This window comes from Silene latifolia, chromosome Y, assembly GCF_048544455.1.
Source record: "Silene latifolia isolate original U9 population chromosome Y, ASM4854445v1, whole genome shotgun sequence".
NCBI lineage: Eukaryota > Viridiplantae > Streptophyta > Magnoliopsida > Caryophyllales > Caryophyllaceae > Silene > Silene latifolia.
The window spans coordinates 24927919-24940393 of record NC_133538.1 but is presented as its reverse complement, the minus strand read 5'-3'; the positions used below and the strand labels follow the sequence as shown (position 1 = coordinate 24940393).

At 36.4% G+C, this 12475-nt stretch overlaps 1 protein-coding gene across 1 annotated transcript; it reads left to right on the top strand.

Moving 5' to 3' along the window:
• Positions 1-668: 668 nt before the first annotated feature.
• Positions 669-10797, top strand: LOC141627736 (uncharacterized). Its single transcript, XM_074440960.1, has 6 exons — positions 669-708; positions 799-945; positions 6609-6727; positions 7738-7799; positions 8793-8876; positions 10524-10797. Exons 1-5 carry the CDS (start codon positions 669-671, stop codon positions 8860-8862), a joined length of 438 nt encoding a protein of 145 aa, XP_074297061.1. The 3' UTR covers positions 8863-8876; positions 10524-10797.
• Positions 10798-12475: the final 1678 nt, after the last annotated feature.

Genomic DNA, 12475 nt, shown 5'->3' with positions numbered 1-12475 from the left:
GTTACTTGTGAAGAATAATCCAAACTACATTTTCTCCTAAACTTAACCGAATTTCACAAAAATTTAAAAAAGACCGTCTTTCAATAGCGTTAAATTTTATCAGACCGACTTAGCTAAGATCTCTCACATTATGGGATTAGGAAGTTGGAATATTTTTCCTTTCTACTTATTATGTCTCCCACTAATTTTGTGAGAGGCGATCTCTCATAATAACCGATAACCATTAACCTGAGCATAAGGTGAATGTTTTTTACTTTTGACATAATAGAACAAACTTAAAGAATTTTCCTAATCATTTCAATTCCTCTTAAACAAACTTTAGTTCTTTCTTAAAATTAATCAATTTAATAAGTAACATACCCATCACCCTCACAATTAATCTTCATCATCCGTCGTCTGCCGAACTATGCACCCCCACACACCCACGTCAATCGAACACCACAACCATCAAATCAACCACCACCAATCGCCTCGCCAACCTCAGATCTGTTTACTTCCTATACCCTTATCATTCCACGTTCAATCGGCAAATATTTAATCCCCATCTCTCTTACTATTGTTTCTGATTCCGATTAATTCCTCGTCTCTTTGTTACCCAAGCCATGACCTATCGTTATGATTGATTTAATTTAACTTGTTTATTGTCATTTGCTTATCTAATTCACGGAATGACATGCAAAACCGGGACCGGGAGCAGAAAAGGGAGAGGTTGCATAGAAGTAGTAGTTTAGTGACCGAGGAAGTGGTGGGTTATTAGCGGGTGCCTGGTGGAAATCCAAACTTGTTGATTATACCTAGGAGTCGGTCCGAGGAATTTGAGGAAATTGGTTGATAAGGCTGTTGCGGGTTATTCGTTGGTAGGACGGGGAGTTGGTCCAAGGAATTTGAGGATATTGGGTGATAAGGCTATTGTTGAGGTTGCTTCCTCCAAACACCTCTATCTAGGTAAGGGATTCATCTTTTTATTCTTTTTGTTTCCGCTAGATTGTCATTTACTTGAATGGATTTGTCTGTAGTATAGTTTGTGAAGAGTGTTTGCTATTTTCTATAATGAATACAATGTATAGGGATTGCCTTTTGTGTATCCCTCCTGATTTGTTAACATATCAATTAATGAAGCCCAACAATTTAAATGAATATAAAGTACAGTTAGAGATAGAAACACCTAAATTAATGATAAACTTACGATTTTATATATAAAAGGTAAATATCGGAAAGACTATTTCTTATACCATGTACGTTAGTGGTAGAGGTGTTCAGAAATTGTAAGCTCGAAGCTTAAACTATTATTTTGGTGTTCAGCTGTCTACACAGACAACTGCCCAAATAAGAAACCTGCACAACATTGATTGTTTATGCTAGAGATTGTAGGTTGTTAAATACTTCTTTATAGACGATGTTTCTCGTATGACCTTTCAACTCTTGCGTTGAATCGTCGATGAAGAACTTTATAACTTCTGGAGATGTTGTCCTTGAAGCTGCTACATATAACTAGTCATGACTAAACACGGGCTTTGACAAATATATCCCTACATGCTTTAGGGTTTGTCCTTGACTCTTATTTATTGTCATTGTATAACAGGGCTTTAGGGGGTATTGCCTTTTCTTAAGTACGAATGGTATCTTTATGTCCGCTGTAGTCATTATTATCCTTGGTATAAGAACCTTTTCACCTAGTTTTGAACCCGTTATTATTTTCCCTTCGACTATATACCTTCCGAGGTAAGTTATAATCAGATGTGTACCATTACATAACCCTTGTAATGGGTTTATGTTCCTTAGTAGCATAACTGGCATCCCCACCTTAAGCTTTAATTCATGGTGCGGCAACCCCTGTAAGTTAAGATTGTTGAGGTACTCTGTTGGATAAGACGTAAACTGGTCTTCAGACTCAGTTGATGACGTGCAGACCTCATCACAACTTCGGTACAGTACCTCGTCTCCCGGTACCAACTTTGCCATGTGGTTTTTTTATCATGTCTGCAGTTTCATTTAAAGGTGTTAGTATTGCTCTTTCTCTTAGATAGTCTTCGTTTTTATGCCTGATTGCAAAATCCGGGTACATCTGGTTAACTACATCCTCAATGTCTAATGCTCCTTTACTGTCGATGTATTGCTCTGGGATTTCTATCCATGTTTCTTCCGTGTCATTCTGTTCTGCCTTGGCCTCTAATGTTCCATCCCCCATGGCTAGCAACCAATCATTGAATGCTCGGTTTCTTTCTCGTTTTTCTGGATCACCGTTGCATTCTGATACTCTCATGATTTTCTTAAGTGTGTACACAGTGCATTCATCCCATATGTACGATCTACTAATCGATGCTTGTACGACATCTTGCCTTCTTCCCTTGGTTATTATGGGTAATACTTGGCGGAAGTCTCCGCCAAGTAGAACCGTCTTTCCGCCAAAGAGCTTAGATCTTGCTCCTCTATCTTTAAATCCAATTATGTCTCTCATTGTACGGTTGACTGCTTCAAAAGAAAACCTGTGATCCATAGGTGCCTCATCCCATATTATCAAAGACGTCTCTCTTAGGAGTTCAGCAAGCTGGCTCTTTTGCCCTATGTTACATGTAGAGTTGTCGAATAAGTCAACTGGGATAGCTAATCTGCTATGAGCCGTCCTTCCTCCCGGCTGTAGTAATGCTGCAATACCTAATTTAAGAAAGTGTAGACATATTGGTTTCGTGAGTAATGATAATTCTTCTTTATACTGAATGTTTTATGCTAATCTTTTGGTTACTCACCTGATGATGCGACGTTGAGAACTATTTTACCCTCTGATCTTACCTTTGCTGAGATGGCCCTGTATAAAAATGTATTTCCTGTTCCTCCGTGCCCGTATAAGAATACTACTCCACCGGTTCCATTCTCCACTACTGCAGTTACCTTGTCATACACTAATCGTTGTTCAACGTTGAGTTGCTGCACCTTTTATGTCCACTCATTGGCCATTTCCTTGCGGTCGTATAGACGTTCGTCTCGAATTAGCTTGTTCTCTAAGCCATTTATATTATCAATCTTTGGAAGAGGCATATTATTAATGTCTTTCAGGGTCTTTCCATACCTTAGAAGTATTTTCTCGACCTCAATTAATGTAAATGATAATTTGGCTTCTTCTGTTAGCTCGAGATTTGGATGACAAAATAGTCTTCTCGATCTTCTGCCTTTCGATGTCCTCTTAGAGCATTTCATAGCTGCCATTCCATAGATCTAGAACGTCCGTTACTTCACAGAATAAGAGCATCGTGACGAATAACTCCCGAAGTTGTGTAGGCATTGCCCACCGACCTGCTTCTTTCATGGCTTCGTGCCATTCTTTATCATTACTTAGTAGGCCGTGTGCAAAGCATGCTTCCTTGTAAGTAGGGTACACATGTTCCTTTACTGTCCTTAAATCCTCGAAGTTTTGGGCACCCTTGACGATATTCAGTAGTAAACGAAGATAATATCGCTCTCCGGCAGTTGGATGCACGAAAACAATCCTACCTATACTCATCCCCTGCTTTCTCTTTGTCCAACCGTTGTTCCACACATATTTTGTGGGGAACTGTGCATATGTTAGAGCTCTTGCCTCCGAATGAAGAGTATTTGTATCCATCCACGCTGTTAGCATTGTCTTCTTTTCACTGGCACGTTCTATAACAACTTCTAAACGTTCATGATCCCTTAGTACTACAGCTTGTTCTCCCTCTAAGTGTACTGGTAATCGTATCACACTCGGGTTTCTCTCTAAAATGTCAAACTCGAAGATCCTCCACGCACTTTCGCAGGCTGATAGGTATCTACAATCAAGATATGATTTAATTTCATCATCCTGACCTCCTGTCAGGACCATAGTTGCTTTATCCGGGCCTTTGAGAATGTACTTAAAGAGATACTTAATCGCCCGAGCTGTGTTGCACCATTCGACATTTAAGTGTGCTTCAAACATTAAAAGCAAACCCGGATTATATGGCACCACGTACCTATTTTCTAAGCGGTGGTCTCCTTTCTTTATGTACCTGAGGAGAATGGTAGTAATGTTTATACACTGAAGGTTGATATTAAAACCGAAGTTTAGAATTAATTGCACTGAATATGCACCTGAGGAGACTGGCAGTAATTTCTATACACTGAAGTTTGCTGTAAAAGCCGAAATTTAGAATTAAATGTAGCGTACCTGTCATTTTCTTGCCTTCTGTATACTGGGTAGCCGTTATTATCTATCACTGTTTCCTGATTGGATTTCTTCGGGAACTTCTTACTGCACGTGTTATTGATCATACATGAGCAGTTCGGGTTCATCCGCCCACATGGTCCATGAACCATATATCGGGATACGGCTCTATACAGATCAGGCTCCTTCTCTTTGTCTGGTATCTCAGCACAAATAATATTATCAATGAACTGGGTGGTCAGGTCTACTTCCTCTGGCTTTAACCATAGAAGTATGTGGGCATGTGGTAGCCCTCTTTTCTGGAACTCGATTGTATATACATCTGTTTAAGATAGAGAAGTCCTGCGTCAGTGATACTTTATATTGATCTAATTGTTAACAAATAATTTCTTTTATACAATAACAGCTGGCTGCTTTGTAAAATATATGGTATTAGGATTTATGCTGAATGAGCGGGTTAAGTTAAAGGCTTACCTGCAATTACCGTTCTAAAATAGCGTTCTTTTTTGAGAAAATCCATTAGCTGTCTGAGTTTCAACTTGAATACCCTGGCTATAATATCTGGTCTGTCCTCCGCCTTCTGCCCTTTTATGTGTTTTAACATACTCTCTACTTCTGGCCATTTTGGATTAGCAGTAAAGGTAATAAATAAATGTGGATTACCAAACCACCTGCACTTTGACATTTCGTCCTGGTAATTTTATTGCAAATATCTTCCGCATCCTGTAAATGATGCGGGTAGTATTATTCTGGTTCCAACCGTCGGCCCCACATAATCACCCTTGCTGACAGCATCACAAATGTTGTTTAGCACTTCACAACGTAGAGATGGTTGGTTATATATTATGAATAAGACTCTTTCACTTTCAATTGCACAATAACAATCGACAATAAATTGGTGTAGTAACTTCCCTCCACGAAGCAAAGCATACCCTTCGTTAATTCTTTGTTGTATCCGATAAGCGTAATACTCCCTCATCGTTACACACTTTCTTTTCCCTATCTTCTTCTTTTGATCCTCATCCTCATAATACTCTATGTCAATATGGTAACTATCTTCTCCATAAGGAAATAGAAGAGGGTACTGTAAGGCCATGAAAAATGGATGAAGCTCATTTATTCTTTTTAAACCCTTTTCCTTGTGATCAACTATGATATCTCTTCCAGTATTGGCTCCCCCTGAATCGCCCACAATGAGAGCAGCGACTTTTGATGCAGTTGGACTGTTATACACCCTATCTTTGATGGCTTTGCTGTCTCTATGACCGAGTATTCTTATGGATAAATTTATATTCTTGTCCTCCTTAATCCTTTGTTGTGCCATGCGGAATGTTTTTGCAAGCGGGTTAGTTTCATCGAGCATAGTCTTCAACCCAGAGAGAATATTTTTGTCTAGCTGGATTGTGCTTGTGTCTTTCCGTACCGCATTTGCAAGCATATCTAATTCTGATGTTGTGTCATAGATATAAAGCTGCAAAAAAGAGGGTGCCCGCTCCCCGACTAGTAGTAGAGATCCAATGAAGTGACTGTTCTGACCGCTTATTCTGAAGGTGTAGGGGGCTGGAGTGTTATAGACAGACCTGTCAATCTTCGCACCCCTCGACGTGAAAGCATATGAAGAACTGTACATTCGTATGTTCTCTCTAAACTTTCGCGACTTTGAGTCTTGGCTATAATCCATTAAGCTTCTCAAAAAGTTTGGCAGATCTTTTATCTTCAAAAGTCGAACAATACCCTCCCTGCAACACATATTGAAACTTATTTGTGCCCTGGTACTGTTCTTTTTCACTCTTTCTTCATACCATATGATTGCCTCACATTTTCTACAAAAATAGTTCGGCTGGCCTACGCTGAGGTAGTTTGAGCTTGTCTGTATTGATTCAGTGTCTACAAATCAAAATTAATACTAATAACAGTCAGTTCTCATGGATGAGTATATATCTGTAGTCTCTGTGGTTAAAAGACTATTACTTTATTCAATATTTCTTTGAAAGTTACTAATTTCGGTTGAAATAGCGAGCTTACCATATTCTTGTTCGGGTGGAGATATTAGCATCTCTGGATCAACTCCCTGAGTTACCAAGCTGGGTTGGTTGGGAGTACTCTGTGGTTTCCCTGTGACGGTTCCTGGTAACTTTTGTACGTCCCTTTGTTCTCATTGCCGAGCAACATCTGTGGATAATGGATGTCTCTTTTAACATCATAAGCATGTGTTCTTTATGTATCTTATTACTGTTTTTATACTGTTCTACGTATGATAATTGCTATAGCGAATGATTCTTACCTGTATCCTGTGGTTCATCACCTTGATTATCTGGGTCCAGCTGCATGTTACCGTCTTGAGTTTGGTATCCCGAGTCCACACTTGGTTCTCTGGCATGTGTAGGTAGTTGACTTTCTGAACCCGTGTATTCTCGTGCTGACTCAATTTTTCTTTGGTGTTCTGCAGTTGTTGGTTCTGAGAGACTCAATGGTCCCGGGTTACGGTTTCGTCTGCTATTGGTATGCAGAACAGCTTGTGGCTGTTTTGCCGGTGTAGAAAGGTCTGATTGGGGCTGCATTAATGAGGTATGATGGTCATGACTATCATAAGCTAATCTTTGTCGTTTCTTAAGTCTTTGTTGTAGCATACGGTTCTTTCTATTATCCTTGGAATTAGAAATGAAAGGGGAATTATCAGACATGATATCTTTTTTTCGTTTACCTGGATAGGGCTATGTTTATGTGAAACTCGTGTAGGGTTTGGAAGAGGACCTCGTCTGTATATATAGCTATGCATTAACATTTGGAATTAGGATAGGATTATATTATACTAATATTATGAGAAAGAGAGTTTAAGTGTATGTAGCTTTGCAGGGGTTGGGGTAGGATTCTATTATAATAATATTATGGCGAGGTGCGTATGAGTTGAACTAAAATTCGTTTTATGGACAAATAGTTCCAGAAAAGTATATCTACCTTTTGAGATTAAATTCCAATTATATTTTATGTCAACTAAAATTTGAATCGGTCAATTCTTTTGCTTTCCTGAATTTTTCGCTGCTCTTTTCATCAATTAGAGTGGTTGCAAGGTACACTTCGTATGTTCATAAGAGTTCGCAAGATTCGATAGGTTTCAACCGTTAAAACTGCAATTATTATATTACACTTCTACAGATATTAATTAAAAGATAAGTGGTGTTGGGGTCGGGTAGTAACTCCATTACCAAATTATGTAACGAACCCTACTGCAAAAAAATTTCAGAAATTCATTTGCTGCTCCAATGGCAGATTCCATGTCCAAGTGGTTACTCATCCTAAATTATTGTCTCATCCTAAATTATTGTCGACCAGGTTATAAAAGTTTCAGCAGATAAAAATAAATGAATTTTACGTCTAATATTACATCAATGCTTGTTTTATAAGAAGTATTAATTCAAATGAGTTGCTCTTGCCACTATACATGTTATGTGAACCATGTTATTTACGATCAGTTTGTGAAAGGCATTTAGTCCTTTTTGTTAGTTTAGTTGACGGCGCTACACTTGAACACTTAAGTTTCATTTTATGGTGATTAGTTGTGTGTTTTATTGTTACAGCAAGGATGGAGAGAAAGCACGGGTAGCATTGCACGGGAGTGGGATACATTAGTGATGAGTTGGTAAGATTTGTAGTTAATTTTAATCATAGTCGCAGACAGTAGTTGATAGATATACGGTTGCATAACTGAAAGGTATTATAACATTCATATTAAGTAAAGTAAAATTCTGAATTATCGGAATTGGTTGAATACTACATAAAAGGAGTCTTATTTTGCCAGAACATGAATAAGAATTTAAATTACTAACTATTTCGAATTTGTGTAAAAGAGTCTTATTTTTCTAGAATATATGAATATATGTAAATTACAATAAGCGAAAACTATATATTGACGAACTATCTTCTCATCCTTCCTTTTCATCTTGCACCTGCATGTACATAAATTAATGTAAGAAGGATTTCATTGAACGATAGGTGTTCAATTAAGTTGGTTATACATCACTATATGCTGTACCTTGCGTTTCTTGCGGGTAATCGTGGCTGTTGAAGTGCTTGACTCTTCATCATCTGATGAGATATATTCAAGTTGACGTTTGTGGGTAGTTTTTTGTGCTCCCTTGTCTGTATTTGATTCCTCAGATGAGATGCTTTCTAATACTTTCATGACAACAAATGTCTGCTTATTCTTCTTTATATTATGATGATTGAATCTGTCAATCTTCACTTTGAAAACAAATGTTTTATCTTCAAAAGTATTTCGAAGTAAGCTTGGGATGAAATCATAGTCCTCAGATGAGGGGTCCTATACATAACAATAATATTATGAGTTGATTAAATAACGAAACCAACATTCCTGATGAGAGAACAAAATACCATAGTAAAACTGGTGTACCTGTTTTGGATGGGAGTCAAATAATGTGTTTGCATCTTGACCAACCATCCTTTTAGCTTCGTCATTGAACATAGTAAAAATAGTTATTCCAGATGCGTCTTCAACTAATAACTCCAGACGGTACCTGCACATTTTAAGTTAATTAATTTAAGCTATTGAGCTGTGTATAATTGGGCTGAATATGATAAATGCATACTTACACCGTCAATGGTTTTTCTACAGGTTTGGTGCAGTACTCGCAGAAGAAGCCTTTATTCACTGTCTTGGGCTTCCTATTAAAATTAGGACATGAAGGATTGTACCAAGGTAATTCTCCCATGACTTCCTTTACCGTGGCTTGGCAGAAACAAATTTCATTCTGCGTGTATAATGTTTGATTATTTGACCTGTCGTAAACCATGATTATTGGGAAGAAGGATACGGTTAACTGATAGAGTACCTTCTCATATGGTAATTTACAGTAATTGATGATTGTTGAGATATCTTCCTTGAGAATGTCACTGTTTTGACTTGACGAAGTGCTCAAAAAATTTTCTTCCTTCTTCTCCCTATACAGGAAAAGAATTTAGTAACAAATGTCAAAAAATGCTAGCTATAGTCAGAAATATTATATGTGTTTTTGTTGATTACCTTAATAGGCTCTTCAGCTCGTTGATCTCTGGAAAGTCTAGATTAATATATACCTTGCTTGATGAGGAAGTGTCAAGCTTCATAGAAGCTGTGAGTATATTTTATGGTGCAATTAGTAAGAATAAAGTAAGTGAACTTCGTATTAAAGTCAAGAGGATGAAAGACATAAGCTGACAAGAAGAATTGCTTACCCATATTGTAGCCTTTAACTAAGGTAGAGGTCACTACTATGATAATGTTAGACTGACCACGGTATCCTTTCATTTGTTCGTTGTAATCAACGCTAAATTGTTTCCATAACTTCAGCTTGATAATATTCTCACTGCATAAATAAGTGTAGTGAAATAAATAAATTCATAAAACGGAAAATAATTCAATTTTAAGGATGAGATTATTTATACCTCTTGTCTCGGATTTCAATAGCGGTTGAATACTTCTCCACATATTCGCTCACCAAAACTCCGTAGACATCTTTTTATAGAGAATAGTTTAATTTAAGAATACAGGTAACACTAAGGAAATATAAATTATAGCTGAAAGTATGTTAGGGAGTACCTGTGAGAACTTCTGGTTTGAGTCGACGTTGTTCTAAAGTGTTGAATGATACAAAGTCAAACCTCTGTCTTGGAATTACGGAACTTCCGGATGCAATCTTTTTAATGCAAGTGCTAAACTGAAATTTTAACATAATCTTGCTATCGCTGACAACCCGATTTGGTGATTTGTTCGATTCAATATCAAAGTGATTCAGCACATAAACATTTCCCTCGGTGAGTCTTGAACGGAACCTTTCAATTAGAGAGTTGCCATATATGGTTGCGTGAACGTAACCGCCCTGTGAAAGTATACAGTTATAATTAGTTAGTAGTCAAGGTGAGATTTCAGTAGATAAATAGTAAATCATAAGGCAATAGTACGTGCAGAGTTTGTTTCTTCAACATACCTCTTCATCTATAAGGACCATATCTATGCAGATTAGCTGGTCTTTAGCATAAGGATTGGGTACTTCCCAAAGTCGAGAAACACGAGCCTTGATCTTCCCGCTTGTCTTGCTTTCGTTCATTTCGTTGATGGTTGAGTAAGCACTGAAACAGAGAAAATAAATGCAATAAATGACAATGATTTAATATCAATGTGACGATGAATATTGAGAAGCAAGATAAACCAAGATTTGGATGATGCCATTGTTAGGTAATTCACAAGGAGATCTATGAGATATGGGATATTTGGTGTGTGGGATATGCCAAGCAAAAGGTCTTGTATATATAGTGTGTGCAATTCTCCACAATTCTCCTAACATGATACAAATTTTATGTTATGCAGGAAACTGGTGGGACTTGGGAATAAGCTTGGAAGTGAAAGTCTTATGATAGGGATAGATTTGCAATGGCTGTAGGATTAACTTTTTTACAGTCTTATTATGGAAATAGAATTCAAGGGTGTGCTGATTTTAAGACTGGCACGTTTGGGTTTCCTCATTTTTTTTATTTTTTTTTCTTTCCAATTAAGATTTAACTTGAATAATTTATGCAACTTAGGTGATTGATGCACTGTACAATACCGTTTGGTAATGATATAGAAGATTTGTTTTTATTTAGGGTCTTGCTATACGTCGTCGACAATTTACTAATTATCGTCGACAATTAATGTAAATTTCAATGTTTGCCCTCCATAACATAACTCTATTTCCGTCTCACTAAAATGCAATTTCCGTCTCACTAAAACACAAGTCAATTTCCGTCTCACTAACGTCTCACTAAAATCTTTCAAACAAAAAAAAAGACGGTTTTTCAAAAAAAAAAAAAAAAAAAAAAAGCGGGATTTGTAATTAATAACATGAACGAGAACTTAGCGATTATCGATTACCGCACCAAAAATTAATCTAAGTCAGAAAATGATTTTTTTTTTCAAAAAAAAAAAAAAAGAAAAAAAAAATTTCCGGACGAAAAACATTTTCGTCCGGACCTTAGACAAAGAAAATTTTCGTCCAGACAAAAATATTTTTTGTCCAGACCCAGGTCCAGACAGAAAATATTTTCGTCCAGACCCAGGTCAAGACGAAAAATATTTTCGTCCGGAATTTTTTTTTTTTTTTTAAAATTTTTTTTATTTTTTTTTCCGGACGAAAATATTTTCCGTCTGGACGAAAAATATTTTTGTCTGGACCATGGTCTGGACGAAAAATTTCTTTGTCCGGACCTTGGTCTGGACGAAAAATTTCTTCATCCAGGCCCTTTTTCAACAATTTTTTTTTTTAAAAAAAATTATTAATTTCCGTCTTAAATTAGTTTTGGGTGCGTGGATCGATAATCGCTAATTAAAATAAGTTTCAATAAATTAAAAAATTAAAATAAAACGAACTATCCCCGAACGGGGTTTATTAGTAATTATTAATTATTTTTTAACGAAAACAAAACAAGACGGAAAAACATAAGGGGGAGTGTGAGGGAGGGGTAGTTTTGGAAGTTCATTAAAATTGTCGACGACCTTTAGCAGGCAGGTTTATTTACCAGCCCTTTTTTTTTGGGCCATTCAGATTTAATTGCCATTATCTATTTAATATAGGTAAATTTTTGTACAGTCTTGTTATGGGAATAGAACTGCAACACTGTCACGTTTGTTTTTTTGCCAGCCTTTTTTTTCCAATCAGATTTAATTTCAATTATCCATTTAATTTAGGTATTTTTTTTTGCCAGCCTTTTTTTCCAATCATATTTATTTTCCATTATACAATTAATTTAGGTAGTTCAACAATATTGGAGTCTCTAGAATCGCTCGAAAAAAGCTTCCTTTATTAATATAGACTAGATTTAATGCCCGTGCGATGCACGGGCCAAATTGTAAGATGTTCTTCTAAATAATTCAATTAGTACGCACTTTTATTATATAATAATCTAAAATCTAAAATCTAAAATAAATTAACATATGCATGTGAAGTTAGGTCATTAATAATAAGGATAACTATCATAATTTATTTTTCTTGCACATTCGTCTATTACGAAAACATCCTAATTACCTACAAATTTATGGGAAAAATTTTAGCTACACCAAGTGTACTATATTGTGGTACAATCCTAGTTAGATGTTTCATTGTTATTCTCAGATTGTCTTACTTATTTACGATAAACACGATTAGTACCAATACTTTCATTGACAAAGTGAATAATGCTGTGGTACACCAAGTGTAACCAATTTTGTTTTTCTATTAACTATTGTTTAAATGATTTCATAGGTCATAGCCTCATTGGCAACTACTACTTTAATATTTTTCTTTA